The sequence below is a fragment of the Siniperca chuatsi genome, linkage group LG6, assembly GCF_020085105.1.
Source record: "Siniperca chuatsi isolate FFG_IHB_CAS linkage group LG6, ASM2008510v1, whole genome shotgun sequence".
Taxonomy (NCBI): domain Eukaryota; kingdom Metazoa; phylum Chordata; class Actinopteri; order Centrarchiformes; family Sinipercidae; genus Siniperca; species Siniperca chuatsi.
In genome coordinates, this window is record NC_058047.1 from 21,321,505 (window position 1) to 21,343,196 (window position 21,692).

At 40.9% G+C, this 21,692-nt stretch overlaps 2 protein-coding genes across 3 annotated transcripts in view; both read right to left on the reverse strand.

Moving 5' to 3' along the window:
- The window catches only part of yjefn3 (YjeF N-terminal domain containing 3), a 39,943-nt gene extending 26,179 nt beyond the window's left edge, over positions 1 to 13,764 (reverse strand). Inside the window, exon 1 of the mRNA XM_044200147.1 lies at positions 13,385 to 13,764. Within this exon, the coding sequence (XP_044056082.1) occupies positions 13,385 to 13,446 (62 nt within the window). The 5' untranslated portion in view covers positions 13,447 to 13,764. The remainder of the gene's footprint in view (positions 1 to 13,384) is intronic.
- A 2,196-nt stretch (positions 13,765 to 15,960) lies between these two features.
- gatad2ab (GATA zinc finger domain containing 2Ab) overlaps positions 15,961 to 21,692 on the reverse strand; it is a 28,477-nt gene continuing 22,745 nt past the window's right edge. For both annotated transcript variants that reach the window (XM_044199301.1, XM_044199302.1), the window contains 7 exons: positions 21,602 to 21,673; positions 20,863 to 20,979; positions 20,500 to 20,700; positions 20,050 to 20,299; positions 19,528 to 19,931; positions 19,131 to 19,362; positions 15,961 to 18,759 (listed from right to left, as the gene is read on the reverse strand). In XM_044199301.1, coding sequence (XP_044055236.1) covers positions 18,626 to 18,759; positions 19,131 to 19,362; positions 19,528 to 19,931; positions 20,050 to 20,299; positions 20,500 to 20,700; positions 20,863 to 20,979; positions 21,602 to 21,673 — 1,410 coding nt within the window. In that variant the 3' untranslated portion in view covers positions 15,961 to 18,625. The remainder of the gene's footprint in view (positions 18,760 to 19,130; positions 19,363 to 19,527; positions 19,932 to 20,049; positions 20,300 to 20,499; positions 20,701 to 20,862; positions 20,980 to 21,601; positions 21,674 to 21,692) is intronic.

Consider the following 21,692-nt stretch of genomic DNA (forward strand, 5'->3'; position numbering starts at 1 on the left):
AAAAACATTCTCGTTCCTTTTATCCTTTCCTCCTTATATATTTTTGCAAATCCCAACAATATTGATTTCTTGGCTGTGTTACATAAAAAGCCTCTTGAGAAATTATCTCCAGTGTTGACAATTTTAGTGCCACCCACTGTGTTTTTCTCTTACAACTATGGCAGACCTCTGGGCTTTATATTTACTAATTACAGTGAGCTGACAGAAATCCAAAAAAAAAAAAAAAAAAACTGTAGAAACTCGTGTCTCCCCTTCTGTCTGTCTGGCTGTCATTACAGCAATTATCTGATAATGCAAACATAGAAATCAAATGTTTGGCTGTGAGATTTCTAAAAATTAAAAGCCAAACCCACAGCTCCTGTCCGTCTTTCAGTGCCTGTGCTTCTCTCATTTTCTCTCCCACACCTCCTCTTCTCTCGAGGGGTTTGATCGGATGTCTCACTGCGTAAACATTTTGTTGATTGTCTGTTGATTCTTCTGTCTGGCTCTCCAGGTTGCTGTCTTTCTCACTACATGCCTCTCTCAACATCCCCATTAACCCGCTGACTCACGGGCCAACGGGGGAGTCTGTCCATCAAAGCATCCAGGAGGCAAGAATTCCCCTGCACCTCCACTGATCATCTCACAGGAAAAAGACTGACAAATAGATATTAGTATATGTCACCTGGGCTGAGAGGCACTGTTAGTTATTAGGCAAAGACAAACACAAAATGCTTAATATATCTATGTTTTCATGTGAATAAAAGAATGATTACATGTTCTTACAAACAATATCATTCTAGTGCTAGTGCTTTAAAAATGTGTTTTGGGTCATTTTAGAGCTGCTCTGAACTATAAGCAGCCAGAAGTTTGTGATATTTGATATACTGTTTTCATTTACCTTATATTATCAACACACAAGCAAAACTACCGTAAAGCTAATTAAATGAGTAGATTATTGTTCTCACTCTGAGTATTATCTTGACTTTCAAAAGCCAACTTAAATTTCTATTTATATAATCCATCAGCAAATGGGGAGGACATGGTAAACAACAACAGAGAGCTATATAAAAGACAAGACAAGTCATTTACATAATCAAAATTCAGCGACAGTGTTCCTCCGATGGGAAACAAAACAGAACCACAATCAGGACTCAGTAAACCGAGACAGTGAACCCAATTACTGAAAATTGGGAAAGCCTTCCTGGCGGCAAGCAGTGGCACACACTCTCAAATGCTCACAAACACACACGAAGACATGCACAGTTGGACACACAATACCTGACAAACAAAGAATGTTTCTTTCTTAAATTCACAGGGACACAAATGAGAAAGAAAAATCCACAATTGAGAATTTATATAACAAGTCCACTTCATGCTTTCACAGTCAGTCTCTTCTGCCTCTCCCTCTCTTTCTGCCAATTCATTTTCATTTTCAATCATGCACTACTAGAAGTGCAGAACAGAAAGAATATTGAGAGTACAATTTTATCACAAACTCTCACACACAAGAATGCAGCATCTTGTGATGAAAATCTGTTGAATAAACCAACAGATTTAACTTGGATGCTGCATCCCTGCAAAGGTCTTTACCAAACAGGCCACCTGTGCATGTCTCAGTCAGCCAGGCTACGTCTCTTCGCTGGGGTGTAGCTGAGGTTGGTTTCTATGGCAACTGGCACAAAACCGATGTAAGGGACAAGTGGTAATAGCTGAGTGCTAAGACACCACCCCCCTATGGATATTATTATCAGTTTACTGGTCATCACCCATTCTCTTTTCTTCTTCCTGTCCTCACCTCTCCTCTCCTCCTCTCACCTCGTCTCCTCTCTGTTTTGGTCTGTCTGCACTTTTCTCCATCTCCCCACATTGATTTTCTAGCGGAGACAACATAAGGCATGTTGCTAGTGGGTATCGCTCCCATTCTGTCACCATGAGAACATTTCTCTTTCTACTCACATTCCTCAGAATAGCTCTGACCCCTGTCAGCAAGACGCCCACAGGGTTCAGAAGAAAAAGAGCTGAAGGGGATGAAATTAAAGCTGAAGAATGCCGGTGTAAAAGGAGATACAGTATCTGCCATTTGAGAAAAATTATGTCTATTGTTAAAGAACAGATTGCACTGCATTAAAATGATTAGTGGAACTTAAAGTACAAACCTTATTGAAGAAAAGATAATCAGACTCCACTGTAGATGCTGTGACATTTTTTTAAGAGCTATATTAAGAGTTTTAGAGAATTTTAGGCTCCATCTATCTTGAGCTAATTTTTGCCACCAATCCATGACCACACAGTGTCACGGCATCAGCCCGTTCTTAATTTGTTGCAATTTTTTTCTCCAGTTTATTTTTCCTGCCAGTCACTAACTTACCTGTCATTCCAGATTCTGTCATTCCCAGTCATGATAGCAGTTGCTCTCAGTGTGCCCCGCCAGTTCCAGTCACCTGATCCCCACATACACTCATGCACCTGCTCCTCATTCCCCAATTACCCTTCTAGTATATACAGTTCACCAGCCTGTGAGACTTTTGACAGGCCACTATGAGCAAGGCGATGGTTTCTTGACCGACGAAAACAGCGGAAGGCGTGAGTAGGCCAAGTAGGCTACTTTTCGGTAGCCGTGCTAGCTAGTGTACTTGAACACAGGTAAACAGTGAAGAAGTGTGCAACACAGCTGTCCTTGGAAAATTAGTAAAGCTCCAGAAAAGGGAAAAAACGCAGTAAAGATTGTTAATTGACCTGTCGTGTTTCTTTATTCTTTTACCCCTACTTAGTTTTGACAAACCATGATTCAAGCCATGCAAACATTTTCAAATGTTAAAATAATGATTATGAGAGAAACAAACTAAAGACTTGGAGCAGGCACCCCTCCAAAATATGACATTATATCCATTATGGATATGAACATAACTTGTAGTTTAATCAGATTTTGAAAACCATCCCATCAATATAATTTATCTGTATTACATATCAGATAATGAAATTTGGCACATTGCCATTGTAGTAAAAAAAAAAAAGTCATCTTCAGTAATGTATTCCTGCTGAAATGTGTGCGTTGTAACATTTAAAAAAAACACAAACTCACAAAACAACATTGTCAAACCGAGAATCAGTGTGGTCTATTAGATAACATTGTAATAGCTCGCACAGCCAGTAGTGATCAGCAGGCAGTACTCATTAGCTCGCTAGCGGAAATGCTGGCCAGGGCTGGATTTAGCCTGTCTGGCCTTGGGGTGCAGTGAAAAAATAATGCAGCTCTAAATAGAAGTTTTTACAGTGAATGGTAAAATCTTACTCACTTCTCTGTCCTTCTCCAATGCACTTCTTCAACTGGTAAAGCCTCATTTTGTAAACACAGCATCTATTGACGGTGGCCCCAGATTTTTGACAGTGGAGGAAAAGCATGCATCTTGCTTTACAGAGTATTACAGAGAGTGATACCAACCCAGGATAAATGCATGAGGACCCTGGCTGGCCCTTGCCTTGCAGGTTGTAGCAGTCCAACGAGATCATCTATACAGTAGAGCCACCTAAGCCACAGTGTTTCAGACCCTTGCCTGTCTTTTTGGATTTTTCCTCCTGTTTATGTCCTTTCCGACTTGTTTGAGATTTGACTAAGTACCTGTTGGTGACCTTTGCCTGCCTCATTGTTTCAGTAAACTTTGCTAATATTCCATCTACTGAATTGGTGAGTCTAATCCTGCTTTACTTTGCCATTCCACACAGAGCATCTGACTTGCAGACATCTCAGTGTTGGCTATGAAATGTCAGAATTTCTTATTGCTTCAGTATGGAGGAGGAGTCATGTTGGCAAAAGGCCCTAATGTTCTTTCATACAACAGCTTCCCGGGAGATCCTTCCAGTGTGTACGGAGGGTGGCCCTGGGGTCCCCTCCCAGTCGGTCATGCCTGGAACATCTCCAAAGGAAGTTGGTGAGGGGAGATTCCCGAACCATGTCAACTCCTCTCAATGTCATTTCAGTAGCAGCTTGAGATGATTTAATATAAATCTACTCATGACCTATTTCAAGGACTTGAGGAAAGAAATTGTCACTGGAGAAATATCAGATGATTTAAACTGTCTGACAGACATCACTGCGGGAATCTCAGAATAAATGAATCTTCTTTCTGATTAACTATTCTGTCAATACTCTCTTGACAAGATTTGATGGATTATTCCTGTGTGCTAAAGCCACTGAAAAACATTTGGGCACATGTGTATACAGCTCAGCCAGGGTTTGAGAATAAAGCCAATAGGCACTTACAAAAATGAATTCCTCACATCATCCCACACTTGAAATCAATAATGCAAAACAAGACTGGAGCTCACACTGGATATAGGGCACTAATGACTTTTTCAGAGGCATGACAATGGAGATTATTTTCTCTTGAGTTACACAATAAATCAACCAGTTGTTCGAGATCTTTTTCTTTATTCACAGCAAACCTCTCTTTCTATTATTACACAGGGACAAAAGAACAAACACACACATGCACACAAAGGAACAGAATGACAATACCACCAGCTGAAAAACAACAACAACAAAAAGTAACAAAAAGCTGACTTAGCTTGGATGTGAGCCTGTATTAGAGACGTGATGAGGTCTGAACGTCTGGAGAGTTTGGAGAAATAACAGTTGCACCAGCTCAAGTGTTCTTGTTTAAATCTGACCCTTATTGTTGTGACGGAAACAGAAGAGCAAGGGCGACAATACCAATTTTTAAAAACCCCTACTACCTAAATCCTCCGCACCTACACACATAAACACAGGGATACACACTCCCATAATCCCTCTCTCTTTTCATCCTTCTCTCATGCCTGTCAGCTTTCTAAATGTAGCTCAGTAAACAAAATATCCAACAAATGCTCACCCACGATGACAATGCATCCTGTCTACACACACTAAAGTCTGTATAAATATCATCTAGGCATATAAACAAACACACACGTTCATCCCACACGTACACAAAAGCTCACACATTTACAATCAGATCTTTTCTGGGTAGTCTATCCGAAGCTGTCATAATATATGTAATGCAATGTGGAATGACTGTATACAACAGTATTTTTGATTACTTCTAATGAAAGTCAGACACTTTAAGGAGCAGAGGGCTGCTTAAAAGAAAACTTTTGTTTTTAAAACATGGGTCTTATTATTAAAGTTATGGCCATCATTTCTATCATTCCTCATCGTTTATTTCCTTCACTACTTTCATTGCTGAGATCTTGGGAGCAAACAACATCAATGGCAGGAAACACGAGTAGCTAGATGGTCAGGCAGGTTGACAATAGTTCAGCCATACCAACAAAACCAAAGTAAAAATGGAGATGAATGCACCCGAAATGTCCATCACAATCCTCCAATGTAATGCAAAACTGTGTGTAAATGAAAATGGAACCACAAAGTAGTTCTGAAAAGGTTAGATTGATCTTTATAACTAACACTTTGCATGAAACCTTAAATGTTCCTTGTTTTTTCACTCATTTGTTGTAAAAATGTGTTTCATTTAATGGTGGCGGGTGATGCAGCTTAAGTCATGAAAGAAACACAGAAGGAAATCATGTATGTGGAAGTGGTGGATGTGAACAGGGTAGTCAAAAGTAAAAGTCAGGTGAAAAAATGCAGTAGAATAAGCAGTGAAAGGCCAACAATATGCATCACCTGCAATATCAGTAAAAATGGCTAAAATATCATATAAAAAGATCACATTTAAGCAGGATAATAGTTTAATTAACTGTAGTTAATTGAGGCACACTGTGGACCTGTCAAATGAAATAATGGTCTGTCTCTAATAATAGCCTGGTGCTCAAATGAGTCAAATGAAAGCCCCTGTCATTACATTATTAAGTTTTGAGTACTTTTGTACCTTTGAAAAGACAAAGTGATCTAAAAGTAGAAATTAAATCACCTTCCAATGGGCCAGTCACACATTATAGTCACAATTGCAGAGCAAGGACGTTTTGTTAAATTTAAAAAGTCTTTTTTGTGTGGAAACTCAACAAAACAGAAAAAATGCAGGTTGTGAACAATAGCTTAATTTGGTGCTTGGTTAACACACCAAACAGACAGAGCACATGTTAGGCTAGTGAGCAGTGGGTTTGCTACCTGTCCATCGCAGGGTGAAACACAAAACACTGTTGAAGAATCAGGAGTGTTTGTTCATATTATTCCTGCCTTCCAGGCAGCCATTGATTACCTTTTCTTTCAGCAGTCTGTATGTGGGTCTGTGTATTTGATGAGAATTTAGCAGTGAGGGACCTGGAGGTATTTAAATAAAAGGTTCTCAACAGATGCTACACTTGAGTACATTCAACTTCCACCAAAGATACACTAATGCTCTCTTCAGTCAACCAATCTTACACAAATGAATGCATAAACACACACAAACTCTCACAAGCACCCTTTACATTAACATTTTTAACATGAAATATTGTGGATTTTCCTGTGACTCAAGTGTGAAATTCTTTCTCTTAATTGCAGTGCGTGCTTAATCACGATAGTAAAGGAGGAATAATACATTAGCTCTGTTTCTGTTAGAAGACACCTCAAAGGATTGTGGATTCCCCTGAGCAGCCACTGTAACCACCTCCATTTTTTGTGTGTGTGCATAAAATAGGAATAGTAGCCTGATGACAGAGCCCAGTGTTTCAGAGGGACAGATGAGGGGAGTAGAGAGAGGCACCAACAGTGGGAGAAATAACATGAAGATGAGGGATAAGGAGGACAGGGAATAATTTTTTGAAGGTCAATTTTTCAAGGATAAGACATGCTGTCTTAAGCTGCCTCCTATTTAGAAAAGCACCATTCAAATTTGCACCAGAGCCTACACTCAAAACACTTCTCTAGTTCTGCCGTCCTTATCTGGGCCAATGTAAAGCTAACAGTTGTTGGAGCTGTGAAGGAGGTAAGAAACTGATAAGAGTCCAGCTTGCACATCAATATGCCCTGCTGTGTTTCTGAATGCTCATTCCCCTTAACAATAACACACACACACACAAACAAGCAAACACACAAAATCGTCACAGTATGAAGGTCGCGCGCAGGTGATATATTCTGAATCTATTACATCTTGCCAATTTAAAGCTCAAATGACTTGCAATTACCTTTGCAAAGAAGGAATCATAGGTGGTCTCTCTCTGTCTCGCTGTCTCTCTCATTCGCCCTAATGTATGTACATGCACACGCACACAGACACACTCCAGGTGCAATTGCTGCTGTTTGAAGGACAACTCATTGTATACAGCTTGTCAGAGCAAACCCTGAAGATAAACTAACCAAACTCACCCCACCATTTCAATCCGCAGTAAGTGTGACCTTTTTACTCTCCTCACATCTCTCCTCAAACCAATCCAACTAAATCAGGATTCTTTTTGAGATTTTTTTTTTTCTGAATCTGTCATTGTGAAAGTTATGTAAAACAAACTGGGGCACCTTGGGGAGAATACTGTTGTCTCTCCCGTGTTCCCTAATGTCCACTGAAATCCCTTAAATGATTCACAATGTGGACATATTGAGGAGGACACAGTCTTGGCTCAGCCTTCCTCAAATGGCTCTCTTGTGTGCTTCATTAACAAAGGCTGCTGCCTGGAGACTAATTTAAGCCTGAATCAGCAGGGTTTTCTGCTTTGGGGTGGTCAGGCAAATGAAAACAAGAGCTGTCAGACTTCAGGTGAAAGAGAGCTCAACCTCACCAGAGAACTGGTGAATTCATTGACATTAAGAACTTTAAACATCAAGTCCCTGCATTTTTCTTTCATTTTCATATTTCCCATTAGCCTGTGAGCTGCTATACACCCTTCCATCATTAGCTCCTGTGTCGAACAACTTAAATAAATTCTGTATTTTTTTATTTTTTAGCCACACTTGCAGCATATATACATGCACGCTGTACCCTAGATGGAAATTTTTGGTTGCTTGGTTGGTCAGGTCAGTCCACCACCTTGGCCCAGACTGAAATATGTCAGAAACTATTGAATGGATTGCCATGCAATTTGATCCAGACATTCATTTCCCTCTCAGGATGAATTGTTATCATTTTGGTGATCCCTTAAAGGTCCAGTGTGTAGGATTTAGTGGCATCTAGCGGTGAAATTGCAGTTTGCAAACATTTGAATACCGCTCACCTCAACCTCCCCTTCCAAGCGTGTAGGAAAAACTAAGGTGGCAGCAAAACTTGCGAAAAATGCAAAAGGCCCAATCTAGAGCCAGTGTTTAGTTTGTCATTTCTGGGCTACTGTAGAAACATGGCGGTGCAACATGGCCGGTGCCTCCGTGGAAGGGGACTCGCTCCCTCTGTAGATATAAACGGCTCATTCTAAGGTAATAAAAACACGATTCTTATTTTCAGGTGATTATACACTAATGAAAACATACTTATGAATATTATATTTAATTTCTGCCAATAGATCCTCCTAAATGTTACACACTAGTGCTTTAACTTTTCATCTAGCACCGTCATTAGGTCAAATTTGTAATTTGTCTAGTACTTTGGTTTATGAGCACATACCTTCAAAACATTACCATCAGCCGCAGCTGTAATTTGTGTTTAGAGCTAATGTTTGGCTAACACGCTAAACTAAGAGGGTGAATATGGCAAACATTATACCCGCTAAACCCGCTGTTGTTAGCATTTAGCTCAAAGCACCACTGTCCCACAGCCTCACAGACCCGCTAGCATGCCTGTAGATTCTTAGTCTTGTTATAGCCAGGAAATGGCAATGTTGGTCAGTCAGTCAAGCACTTTGGTCCAGACTGAAATATGTCAGCAACAAATTACCCATAAAACTAACAGCATTCCCATCAGCCTCAGCTGTATTTTGTGTTTAGTGCTAATTTGCAAATGTTAGCATGCTAACACTCTCAAATAGGATGTGTTAACATTATATCTGCTAACCATCAGTGTGTTAGTGTTGTCATTGGGAGCATGTCAGCATGCTGACGTTAGCATTTAGCCTCACAGAGCTGCTAGCATGTCTGAAGACTCTTAGCCTTGTTATTAACAGAGAATTGTGGCTGCTCTAAACTATAAAAATGCCAAAATAGCCTAATCTAACTCCTACCTCAAGCTAGGTACTCACAGTAACAAAATCATTTTGTGTGAATGCACTTAGAGCTGTCTGGTTACTTCTTTGATTCTGTTAGCTCACACTTTACAGCTATGCAATGCTTCTTAAGCAAAGTTCAGAAATAGCCAACTTCCTGTAGATCCTATAATTCACTTGAAACCAACCATCACTCCTGATTCTGCTTCGCCTCCCCTCTCCCCCACATGATCCTCTTTCACACATGGCAAATGGAGAACTCTTACAGCTAATCTGACTTTAATGAAGGAGGGAAATTATGGCCAAACATTGCACTGGTAGCAAATCATCTCTCCCCTCCATTCTCCCTCTCTGCATCTCCACCTCTCTGCCCCAATTATTAGATTTGGCCTATAAATAAATGCCTGAGCTGTCACACAGGCAAATGGAGCTGCCAGCATGGGAATTGGTGGCAGAGAGCTGAAAGTAGTGAGGCAAGCCAAAGGAATAACAATAAGCTCAATATGCATCGTTGCCAAGGTAGGAGAGACATGAAGGCAAAGCAGGTAAAGTCAGACAGCTTGACACACTGGCAGTAGCTCAGATAGATGGAAAGATGGACAGAAATATCTCAGACCAGTCTAACATTTCTCTGTGTGACTGGCCCCAGGCCTCAGGTGTGGTGGGCAAAAGGGGAAAGGTGGACCAAAGAGCCAGAACATTCATCACTGTCAGAGCAGAGAAATTAGGAGGTGGAAAAAGACAACATCAGAAAGATCCAGAGGGAGAAAAGCGTCTAATTACACTCCACAGAAATAATCAACTTTAAATGTTTTGATTTTTTTTTTAAAGTGACATATTGTGCTGGCAGATGTTACACTATTGTTATTGTCGAGTCACTCCAGAAAAACATTGCATACTGAATACAGTTTCTAAATTCAGAGTGGCTCTCAAAAATGTTCAGTTCTCTCCGGCTGGTTGGAGGACATTATTTGCTGTTATTTGACTGTAAAGAGTAGATACAACAGAACAACTAGTGATGTAGACAAAAAGGAGCACTGGCCTTTTAGAAATAGAGGAAGAATAACTTTATTGGCCAAAATAAATTGTACACACAAGCCCAGAATTTGCTCTCTGCATTTTACCCATCTGAACTTTCAGAAGCAAAAGGCAGAAACCAGGGACTGTGCCAGATCCAAGGCTGAGTCATCACCAGCTCAGAACCACCGCCAACATTTACAGGTTCCACCTCCTTAAGGCATTTCATCAGCTGAAGCACCTCAGCAATACCTGTGCTTTAATGTAGGGCTACTTCTACTTGCTAAAAAGTGTATGCAAGGTTTTGGTGAAATTCATTTTTATTCCAGATGTGGATTAAGTTTACATTTTTAAGAATTAGTGATACATATTCTATATTGCATTATGTGTGTGTAGTTTGTTGAATCTGTTATTCTGGAAAAACAGTGGTGTACGAGACGAGTCATGCTTGGAATGAATTCTGCAGTGACACTAAAACAGCAGGGTTGTCACGTATTGAGAATTTCATGCATTAACTTAATAGGTTTCTGCCTCTGGCAAATACATGACTTACAATTTCTATATAATCATATCAGATCATTGAACAGCTTTATCACAAGGGTGTCTCCGGGCTATTATTATCTCCTGTGGATGCACATTTTTTATGATAGAGCTTACAGTTCTAGACAGTAATTATCTCTATCTAATTTTTCTTTGTTCACTAAATCCCCACCAACCCTTCTGCTTAAACAGGTTGCTATAACAGCTGCTTGTCAACTATTAACGTGATTGGCAACAACGATGGATAAATATCTATATGAGTATAAATATCTTCATTTTAGAATGAATTATGAACCACAGGCTAATTTAAAAAGTGAATTAATTGAAGGCATGAAGGAGAGACAAGGTCACATATACAGTACGTTTACATGCCTGCACATACATACATATGCACAAACATGGACCCTGATGATGATAGTGGCTGTATTATTAGTTACCCCTGCAGTAGTATATGGGGGCTTTAACTGACTGCCTTAATTGACTGCCAGCCAGCCCCAATCAAGCTGCAAAGATCTGAGAGGCTAAGGACTGGGTCGAAGCCTCTCGGGTGATAGTTAATCTGCCAGCCTGAGCTGCTCAGATGTCGACACACACGTAGAAGAATGTAAATGCAGCAAATAACATGTATGTAGGTGCATGCACTGATTGATGTGGCAACAACATGGAGACAGTGAATAAACGGGAGTCAGGAGTTTGGAGCAGTTAAATCAATGACAATGAGTGTGTGTGAGTGTTACTGTAGATACACGAGTCACAGAAGAGATGTATGAAGATGTCTTTAGGCGGCATATGTACACTCATATTGTAAAATCAGTCGCTCACAGAGTGATTTATATACTGTAGATAAAGGATCAAAAGAAAAGGAATAAACCATATGTCTAGGCTATATTAAGCGTATCATCCTATTTGCGGTGCACTGAAGGAGGAAAGGCAACAGTGAGTGACAACACACCCAATTTACAGTAGATTAACCAGAGACTAAGACAGCAAGGCCACAATTTGTTCAGGCATTCACACTCTAATCTTTTCTCCACACTATAGAATTCAACACCATTCCTTGTCTTTAAAGGTGTTCGTGACAAAATGTACCGCTGTCTGTGTGTGCGCATGTGTGTGAGTCTGCGCATGGCTTCATACCATTAGTGCTGCACAGGCATTTGGTCAAGTACTGCACAGAAATTAAAGCCAATATGGGAGATGCACAAAATGTTACTGTAGTTAAAGGAGTACTCCACTGATTTAGCTATGCACTCCTATAACATTGTCGGACTCAGTGTAGTGCATGAACACACTCAAAAAGCGCCATTCATTGAACACGCTCGAGTTTTTGGTGAACGATGAACGTATCCGTTTGCAACTACTGAACGTGAACTAGTTCATTTTAATCTGTGTGAACTGAACTTTGAGCTAGCTCTTGTGAAGTGTGAACTTGCACAACACTGGTTGGACTCATGATGGAATCGATGCAGCAGAGCCAGAGATTTATTTCATGCATTCTTCTTCCTTGTCAAAACCTGGCACCTACGTTACCCACAATGCAGCTTTCTGCAGCTCCCTCTGGAGCTTTGATGTGTAAATTTGGTGGAGTTCCCCTTTAACCGTGGTGGCCAAATTTACATTTAGCTTTTAGCTATTCATTATAAATGTTATTTGTTTTTGTACAATACCACACTTTTTCATAAAACAAGTTTACACTGTTTTTTTTTTGGTCATAGATATAAAACACATCAGTATTGGTTTACCGTTTGGCTTTACTACATCAATGATTTCTAATTCTGTGATAAAAACCTTTCATTTACAGAGCCTGCTCTGCCTTAAATTAGCTACCTACCCATATATAGCTATTAAAAACATTATTCTTATTTGCTGAAGCAAAAAACTAAATGGGCTATAGATTTTTTTTCTCTCATTATGTTGTTTTTTGTTGCTGTCTGTGCAATTTTTGCTTTGGAGTACAATGTTCTTATTTAAGCTGCATTTTTTGTGATAATATGTGCATGTGCAGTGTTTATGTGTGTGTGTGTGTGTATGTGTGTTTCATGTTCTTATATCCCAGTGGGGACTTTAACCTTCTCAAATTCAAATTCTTCTTCTATCTGTCACTATGAGAGTAAAAGTGGTGCTACAGAGGCAGCCAGAGACACAAACACACTACACTAACCTTCAAATGCATAACACACTGATTACATGTCTCATCCACAAAGATACTGAATAATAAGATGTTTGGTTTGGTTGGTAATATGTGGCCTGATAATGCCAAATTAAACATATGCTGCCTAATTCAATAACAGCTCATATTTGTAATTTAATTTGAGGTTTCAGTGGAGTGGAAAAGAGCAACGAAGAAAATTCAAAACTGGCAAAGCAGAGTAGGAGTTTCTTGGGGCAGACCAAGGTATTTCTGCTGGGCATCATCATCATTACCATCACTATAATCAGTACTGGTATTCATGTGGCATTTGGCAAGTCAACTTAAATAATTGATGTCTCTTATTATTCCCTCCCCTCTGTTTTCCTTTTAAAAAGCTTGCTCTGATTCAAACAGACTGCAAGATGAATGTTCACTCTAAGTCTCATGTGAATCCTTTTCTTGGCTCCTACAAGAAGATCTGGATGTCCCTCTCTGTCTCTCCTCTCTAAGTCTGCCCGCCACTGTCTATCTCTTTCTCGCACTGTGCATTGATTTGAGAGCAGTCCTGTGAATTGGTGTGACTGTAAAACCAAACAGAATGGAAGAGCGGCACAGAAGTGAGAACAGAAGTGAGACCATGAGAGCAGCATGCAACAGATATGAGCAGGTGCCTACCTGAGGTAACGCAGTGGTTCTATGGTTTCAGCCTCTGCTGAGCTGTGGTTCATCTTCTCCATCTGTTTTCGCCCAGCACGACTCAGCAAATATGAGAAAGGATGAGCTGTGCCACTCCGAAGAAAACACTTCCGTTCCCTCTCTCTGACTCTGATTCAATAAACACACTGTCTACCTCTTTGCCTGAGAATCTAAATGGGCTTCCTCCCTCTGTATCTCTCTCTATGGCTGTTGATTGGTTCAGACACTGGAAGGTAATTAATGGCTGCAAACACACACACACACACACACACACTGAATCTTGCCTTTGTATCTCTGCCTCTCCTCTCTGTCTCTTTCCCACTGTCGAGCCGGGTCATTCTTTAATAAAACCAGCTGGCTCTGTGTATCAGCTGCACTCACTGGGAGAACCAGCCAATTAAGAATCAGGAGGCATGGTACTCGCCGGCTGATTGGCTCAGGCTGCCGCGATAGCCGCATAGCTGTTCAGTCATCCAGGGTGCAGCCCCCCCCAGCATAGTCCTTGGTGGCAAAAGGATCCCTTGATGTAGAATCTAGAGCAAGCATCAGAGTGAGGAAATACTTGACTGATCACTGAATCGCAAACATTAACCCCTTTCATATGATGTCGGAAGGTAAATGAAGCCTGGTACAACGGAGATAACAACACTATAGTGCCTGAGTGGGTATATAGCAGCAATTTGTAGCTCCAGCACAAATGGATGGATGATATGAACAGAACCACAATGATCCCAAAAGGATGCATGCAGACTGATCACATGAATTTAGGGCAAACGTGAAAGGAGAAAAACACTCTCCATCTTTAAAATGTAAATAAACAGCATAACACACGCACCCAGAGGAAGGCTATGTATGGTAGTATCACGGGGGAGAACCTGTAGCTGCCAAGGAATGAAGCTCATAAGTGGATCATGGTGATAAACAATAGCTCGCTTTCTTCTACAAAGGTCTCTCTCTCTTTTTCTCTCCTGCCCTCCAGTTTGCTCTGACTTCAGAGTTCATGACCGCCCCTTACAGCAACAGTTAGGTCTGTGGTCTTATATTACAGATTAGCATGCAAGTCTTTGTTTTCTATGGCATTGCACAAATGTACCTGTTAGGAAGATTAAATTCATGTAAGGACAATTGAAGACAAACAATGGAATGTTGGTGTACTCTGCCACCTATGGGTTATACATTGCTATTGCAGTTTCAATTGAGTCAATGTAGACAAAGAGGGGACTGAAAACTAATTATGACAGAAAAAGGCAATACACTAGAGGACGTGACAACAGAAATGGGTTTTGTTAGCGGCAACTGTTCACTAAAAACCCAGGCTTGACAAACATGTTACGTCTACAATATGTATCTTTGGCATGAACAGCTGAGAGCAACAGCAATTGTTGACTTAAAATGTTTTATTTGGTCAATGTGTGATAAAAATTAAAGAATAGGTTCACTTAAAAAAAAGTCTATCTTAAATAAATACTCACATGCTGATTTGTACTTTGTAGTCCTGTCCATACCTGCTGTTAAGAGATCCCTTAGAATAGGAATTTCAATGAAAGAGATGGGGGGACAAAATCCACGGTCCTTGTTCTGTGACACAATGCATTCTGAAGTTCAGCTGAATATGCGGCTTATGTGCATAATGTACATATGGGTAAGTGAGTATTATCTTAAGATCAGCTTGTGTAGACCTATGCTTTAATCCCAAGTTTTTGTTCAGAAAAAGCTCAGTGGTAAGATTGGTTTTGTGGTTTGAATCCAGAACCTACTGCTTTGAGTTCCTTCATCCAAACCCCAGTGGGAGAAAATTAAACATGAAATATTTGAGAACACTTTGAAATTTAGTTTAGATAGCTTGCTATTTCACAGTCAGATAACAATCAGAATAATCAGCATGAGTGCTAAAAACTGTGGTTTCTCTGTACTTTTCTTTCATAATTGCTTTTTTTGGGGGGGGGGGGGGCTTCACAGACTGATGATGATGTAACTGCTAGAAAGTATCCTGCTTTCTATGTACACTGACTTGTGAGATGCAGATGCTTGTGTGTAGGGGTAGACACAAGAAAAGCAAAAAAAAAAAAAAAAAAAAAAAAAGCAACCGCTGTATGTAATGTAATACAGTACAAAGGCCACACAATAATTTCTAGCAAGGAAAGTCTCAATATTGAACACTAAAAGCTTTACAGACATGAACCAAGTATGATTTCAGCATAACTGGATGTTTACTGGGCTTTGAGTGTATGTATTCACCTCTAGTTTCTCAAAGGCCAGTGAACAAATGTAACTATGCTTTAGGGCTAACAATTATTTTCAGTATTGAAAGTCCTCTGTGACATTATTAAATATCTCGTTTTATCGGGCCAACGCCTAGGTATTAGGTTCTCAATGTTATAAAACAAACAAGAAATCCTACATTGGAGAAGCTGGAATGAGAGAATGTTGGGCTGCAGATTACGATTAATCAATTATCAAAATAGTTACCAATTCATTTTCTGGCAATTGACTAATCGATTAATCCACCATTGTTGCAACTCTGTCATGAATGAACAGGCAAACCAGTCATGAAAGAGGGGTTAAAATTAGTTTTATTATTTGATAGAGCAGAAAAAAATCCAAAAAAAAACAAAACAAAAAAAAAAACAAACAAACATTTCTCATACATTGTTTTCTTTTCCATTTGGGCTGCACTGCATTTAGCAGAGCTTTAACCCCAAACAAACGGAATGGTGATTTTGTTGTGAAACAGCAGCAGCAGCAGCAGCAGGCAGTAGTCAGGACAGCACTGGGTTACACTTAGCAGGGCACAAAATGATTCCAGATTGCTTATTTTGCATCCACAAGACGCGGGCTGCTACCTTCTGCCTGTCAGGAATGTACAGACAACCTGGAAGATTTCCGATGCTACTTTGAGACAGAAATACAAACTCTTGAGCAATTTAAATTAAACTTTGTATGCCTGTATTTCTATCAGCAATGTGCATACTGTATTGTTACACCATCCTAAATGAAACCCAAACGTACAGTTATGATAACCCAGTACAAAGGGATAAACTTCAACTGATGCACAGTTACCTAATGCAGTGCACCATCTTTCTGTATGGCTGCCTGACAATAATCAGTGCGCTAAAGAGTGCACTCTGGATACAGGAGACAAATCATTACAATGTCGCATTAGATGATCACATCATGGATGAATTATGAAATCAAAAGTGAGGCAACAGGGCAGCAAGACTCCAGGTTTGTAATTACCTAATAATGAGATAATCAACCCTATTGTTTCAATGGGAAAATGATAACAAAAATGGGACAGATAAATTATAATGAGAAAATATCTGCTGGGGTGGTCAGCCTCTTGTCTGTTGGGTTTGCGTTTTTAAACATATTGCTTGCAAAACATTCAGATTTTGAAATATACATAAACATTTTATTTTTTACTGTTTAAATTCAACACATCAATGTTTTCATATTTTTAATCTTTAAATTTACATTTTCCAATGGACCACAGAAATGTCTGAATAAAGCCATTGCTGAGTGGTAGGGTCAAAGAAATTGGACCACCCCAGTGACTGAAATTTAAGACGACAGCACATGGTTAATAAACTAACTCAACTTCATGAGCAATGGGAATTCCCCTGTTTAATGTAGGACATATTGTAATTCACTAGCTTATCCTGTGCTGCTGCAACCTGATAAAAATGCGCTAGAGCTCATGTGAAAGGCATAGATAGGTCAATTCAAGGACCTGACATAAATCATACACACCTTAATGTTAAAGACTAAGAACTTCATGTCATTTGTTGCTATAGGGGTTTTTGCATAACTACATTCTGAAAGCTGTCCAGCTTCTCTCAGACCAATCGTAAGGTGAGTGGGAGCCACTGGACACACAAGAGAAAAATCATTTTAAGTGGAGACCCATTCAAACTTAGGGCATAAGCATATATCTTTACTAACATGACCCTATAAATAAACCCAGAGACAGTGTGTCTAGAGAAGAAAAATAATGCACCACAACCTATGACTAAAAGCAAAACTGTCAAAAATGTCAAAAATATGACATTCCTTACACCCCCTCAGTTTAGCATGAATTCATGTTTATATCCAGAGAGGGTTCAAATAAACTAGAAACCTTCTAGCAGAAGGGATTCCATTTGGGCTCCACTAGTTCTTTGGAAGGTTTTTTTTTGTTGTTGTTGTTGTTTAACAATATTCAAGAAGAATAGTCCTCCAAACATATGCTCCATGTCTTTACATGAGTAAGTGAAACCTTAATCTTTATTCTTCCTCTTCATCTTAGAAAAAACAAAGTATTTAAAAGTAGGCCACAACATGGAACCCAGCAGATGTAAAACCACCTCAACAGTAACATTAGCCTGTAAATTCAGACCTCGACAATAGGCCACTTCCAAAGTATCAGGGAGCACAATATTCCAAACACAGTATATGACTTATAGAGAAAAGACAAAATCCTAACATTCAGCCATACAAAATAATCCAACACACATCAACTTCTCTACTATACACTGCTGTGGGTTAGAGAGAAGAGGCAGTCTGTGTGCAGATAGATCATTTTTTACAGTCCTTTTTTTTTTTTTTAAATGTTATTCATTTTTGCAAAGCTGAAGCAGTTATTTTGTGGATGGTCCTCGAAGCTCAACCACAATCCCTGTGATGAGGTCTTCAGTTAAGTTCGGCTTGGCCACCACATGGGCCTGAGTCTGACTGGCTCAGACTGGAAAAGGGAAGGACGTAAGGCGAATATTTTATTGTGTATAATAGTGATTATTATTTTTTCCCTGCCTAATCCAGAAGCAGGGGAGCCCAGGGATTTTTTCCTCTTGGTGCAGCAACTTGGAGATTCAACCAATATACAGGGAGGGAGAGGCAACATCGCTGGAGAAGTTTGTAAAATTGTACACGCCCATGTAAACCCCAACCCTCAAAAAAGGTACCCAAATTCTATTTGACATATTCCTTGTATCCCAGAAGCCCAAGCTGTCGCAGCACAACTCCTATCTGGGATGAAGGATTCTGGTAAGGAAAATGGTAGTAGTAATATCTGAGGAAGAGGTGAAGGAACGCCTGTATCCAACAAAAAACTAGGCTGATTCTCCCCTGCACCATTTTAGCCAGAGGCAGAGTCCATAGAAAGGATTAGAATGATAATGAGAATGGCTGTTATTGATATTAAGAGGGGTAATAGTTATGATGTCAGTAGGGAGGAAGACTGCATTATTTCCATGTGTTGGCTGCTTGGGAGATAGAACGGGAGGGAATCATGTCCAGCAGGTACTCTCGCTGACGCTCGACAGCAGAGGTGGTCTTATGGGCAGACAAGCTGGGGTTCACATAGGCCATAGTCACACCTGTCAGGAAACAAACACATCGGTGTTCAATGTACTGGCGATCCAACTGTTTTACATTTATTCTATGATGACATATTACACACTCACAGTATTTTGACTCATGTGGAAAGAAGGCAAAGATGAAGAAGAGGTTGACATTGAGCAAGATGAGTTAAAATTTCAAAATGAGTGAAAACTGCACCTAGTAAAGTTTTATTTGAGGATAATGACAACGCTATAAAGTAACTCTAAAATTAAAAAGGCCTAGCCTGAGAAAATTGGAAGAAACACTGAGGCGTGACAGTGCCAGAGAGGAATCACCCCAAAGAGGAGCAGATAACGAGAACGGGTGAGGTGTGCTCTCAGTCTAACCTCGTCTCACGTTTATTTACCTGTGTTGCCACCGCTCTGCTTCCTCCAGGCAGCCACGTTGCCCTGGTTACTGCTGCTGCTGCTGGCGCTGACCTTTGACCCCTGCTGCAGAAGGCGTGCTGCAGCATGCTTACCTGGCCGGCTGCCCAGCGCAGCTGCCGTCACTGCGCTCTGCAGCTGAGAGGAGGAAGTGAATGAGTGGGCCACACCACGAGAGCTCATTGCAGAATGGATGTTGTGTGACAGCTGACTCTGTACAGAAAGACAAAATGATGGGAGACATGCTGTGTGTTGGTGCAGGTGTTACTTATCATGCAGATGTTTTGGCTGCTGATTTTTAAAAAAAAAAAAAAAGTTTTAAACTGTTTTTAAAGTGTCTATCACCAACACAATCACACAATCAATGGCCACACTAACCTGCTTAATGGTGGAGTGGTGGGCAGCCACAGATCTGTGCTGCATGGCAGCCCTGACCTGCTTGTACTGCTGGGACATCAGCATCTCACTCTTGGACAGTGAGGGAGAGGAGGACGAGGTGGTTTTAGAGACAGAGGAGGAAGATGAAGTGGAGGCAGCCTGCTGGAGGATACGCTGCTCAATCTCCTGCTCCTGTTGGAGTGCCTTAACAAAGGCTGCCTTCAGCCGATTGGTGTGCTCAGCCTTCAATGCCTTCTTCTGATTGGACGACATGCATTGGTCACAGAGGATGGTCCCAGCCTTCTCCTTTCTCCAGCGGGAGGTAAAGTCCGTCTTACACTGGGCACAGGTGTATGGCTCTTTGGGAATGGAGCTGGCCATGGCAGCAGCTGGGCCCACATTACCTATATGAGGACCAGAGAGCTTCTTTAGACTAGATGTCAACATGTATATTCTACTATTCATTCTACCATTGTACTACAACATCCCAAACTAGCTACCAGAGTGCAAAGATCTACCCACCCCTGCCATGCATCTCTAGAAGTTTTTGCACCACCTCCTCCAACCCCAACAAGTAGATGAACTCATTATTGGCTGCTGAAGGCAGGAAGTTGAACTCGGGGGCAGGAGGTTTGGGTGGAGGGATCTCCAGCAGCGTCTTCTCCAACTGCTTACGCAGTGCAAGCTTAGCAGCCGCCTGTCGGCTGGCTGGGGAATCGTTGACGCTAGAGTTGGGTGACGCTGAAGAACCCTTTAGGCTGGTTGGAGAAGCCTGGACACAAACGCAATAAAAAATTTTTTTTAAAAAAAACTTCAGCAACTGCGACGTCATTGTTATAGCTGACCATATGCATGAGAGCTATGCAGTCTAGCAACGGAACAGAGCAGCTATGAAAAGGTACATTTTCCACACTTCCTATGAAAGTCTTTCTCCAGACGAGTGTACATGTTGCTTGTATATTGTGTCCTCACCTGAGGGATGTTGACCATGACATTACTGTTAGCCACATTAGCCACCCGAATGAGTCCCTGCTGAATGATCCTCTGGCCCTGGACCTGGACATTGGGCACAGAAGCCCTGGGAGCCAGCAAGAGTGGAGGGGGGCCTGAACCGCTGTGCTGCTGCTGTTGTTGACGTAGACTGGCTATCTGCTGGGGAGTCATTGCAATAGGCTGATAGCAGCACACATAGATGTGTGAAGAGAGCAAGCAAGACAAAGTAAGAAATTAACAAAGAGCTCTTCAAATCTAAACTTCTTCAAATGAGTACACTTCAAATGTGGGCCAGTTGATGACAATTATCATCTGAACAGTGTCATAGTCCCTCACACTAACCTGGGCCCCTCTGACCAGGGGTGGCATAACAATCTGAGAGTTGTGTTTGGACGGGATGTGTTGCCCACCCCGCACCAAGGGAGGAGGGATAACTGTGCCTGAGCTTCGACCTGTCACCTGTAAACACAATGCCAATATACAGTAAATTACACACTTGTGTTGCTCAGTATCCACTTTGTATGAGGTATAATCAGGGTTGAAAGTAGGCCGCAGTGCTGGGAAGAGGGGACAGCAGCTGCCTGCCAAAGCCCACATACAACAACCCATCACGATCGCATTTCCAACAAGAAAACACATCTGCTAACGTTACGTCAACATAAACAGTTAATTTTCTTCTAAATTGCTTCTAAATTGTTCCAGTGTGTTTGTGCCCAGCACAGACCTGTGGATTTTTATTCCATGCTGGAGTGAACCCTGCTGCCTTTACAAAACTGTATCATTGCTGCTGCTGTTTTGTCAACATTCACAAATTATGATGTGGCACTTACACCATTTAAATAAATAATTTGCTAAACATGTTTCTGTACAGACATTAAAAAATGTAATGTGTGTGTTCAGGGATGCATGAAGCTGGGGGCGGGAAGTGAACAATATGAAGCAATGAAGGTTGGGGTAGCGGTACCGGCAAGAACTTCAATCTACTTTCACCCCTGGGTATAATGTAGATTTGCATCATACATCAATCTAGGCTCTACTAGACAAGTTGTGGCAGGTTGCTTGAACAAAATGTAGTAACTACCTGGATGGGTCCTTTGCTTGATGTGATGCTACCTCTCACCAGAGGAGGAGGAGTGGCTACAGAGCCAGTCGCCTAGAAATTAACAGGGTAG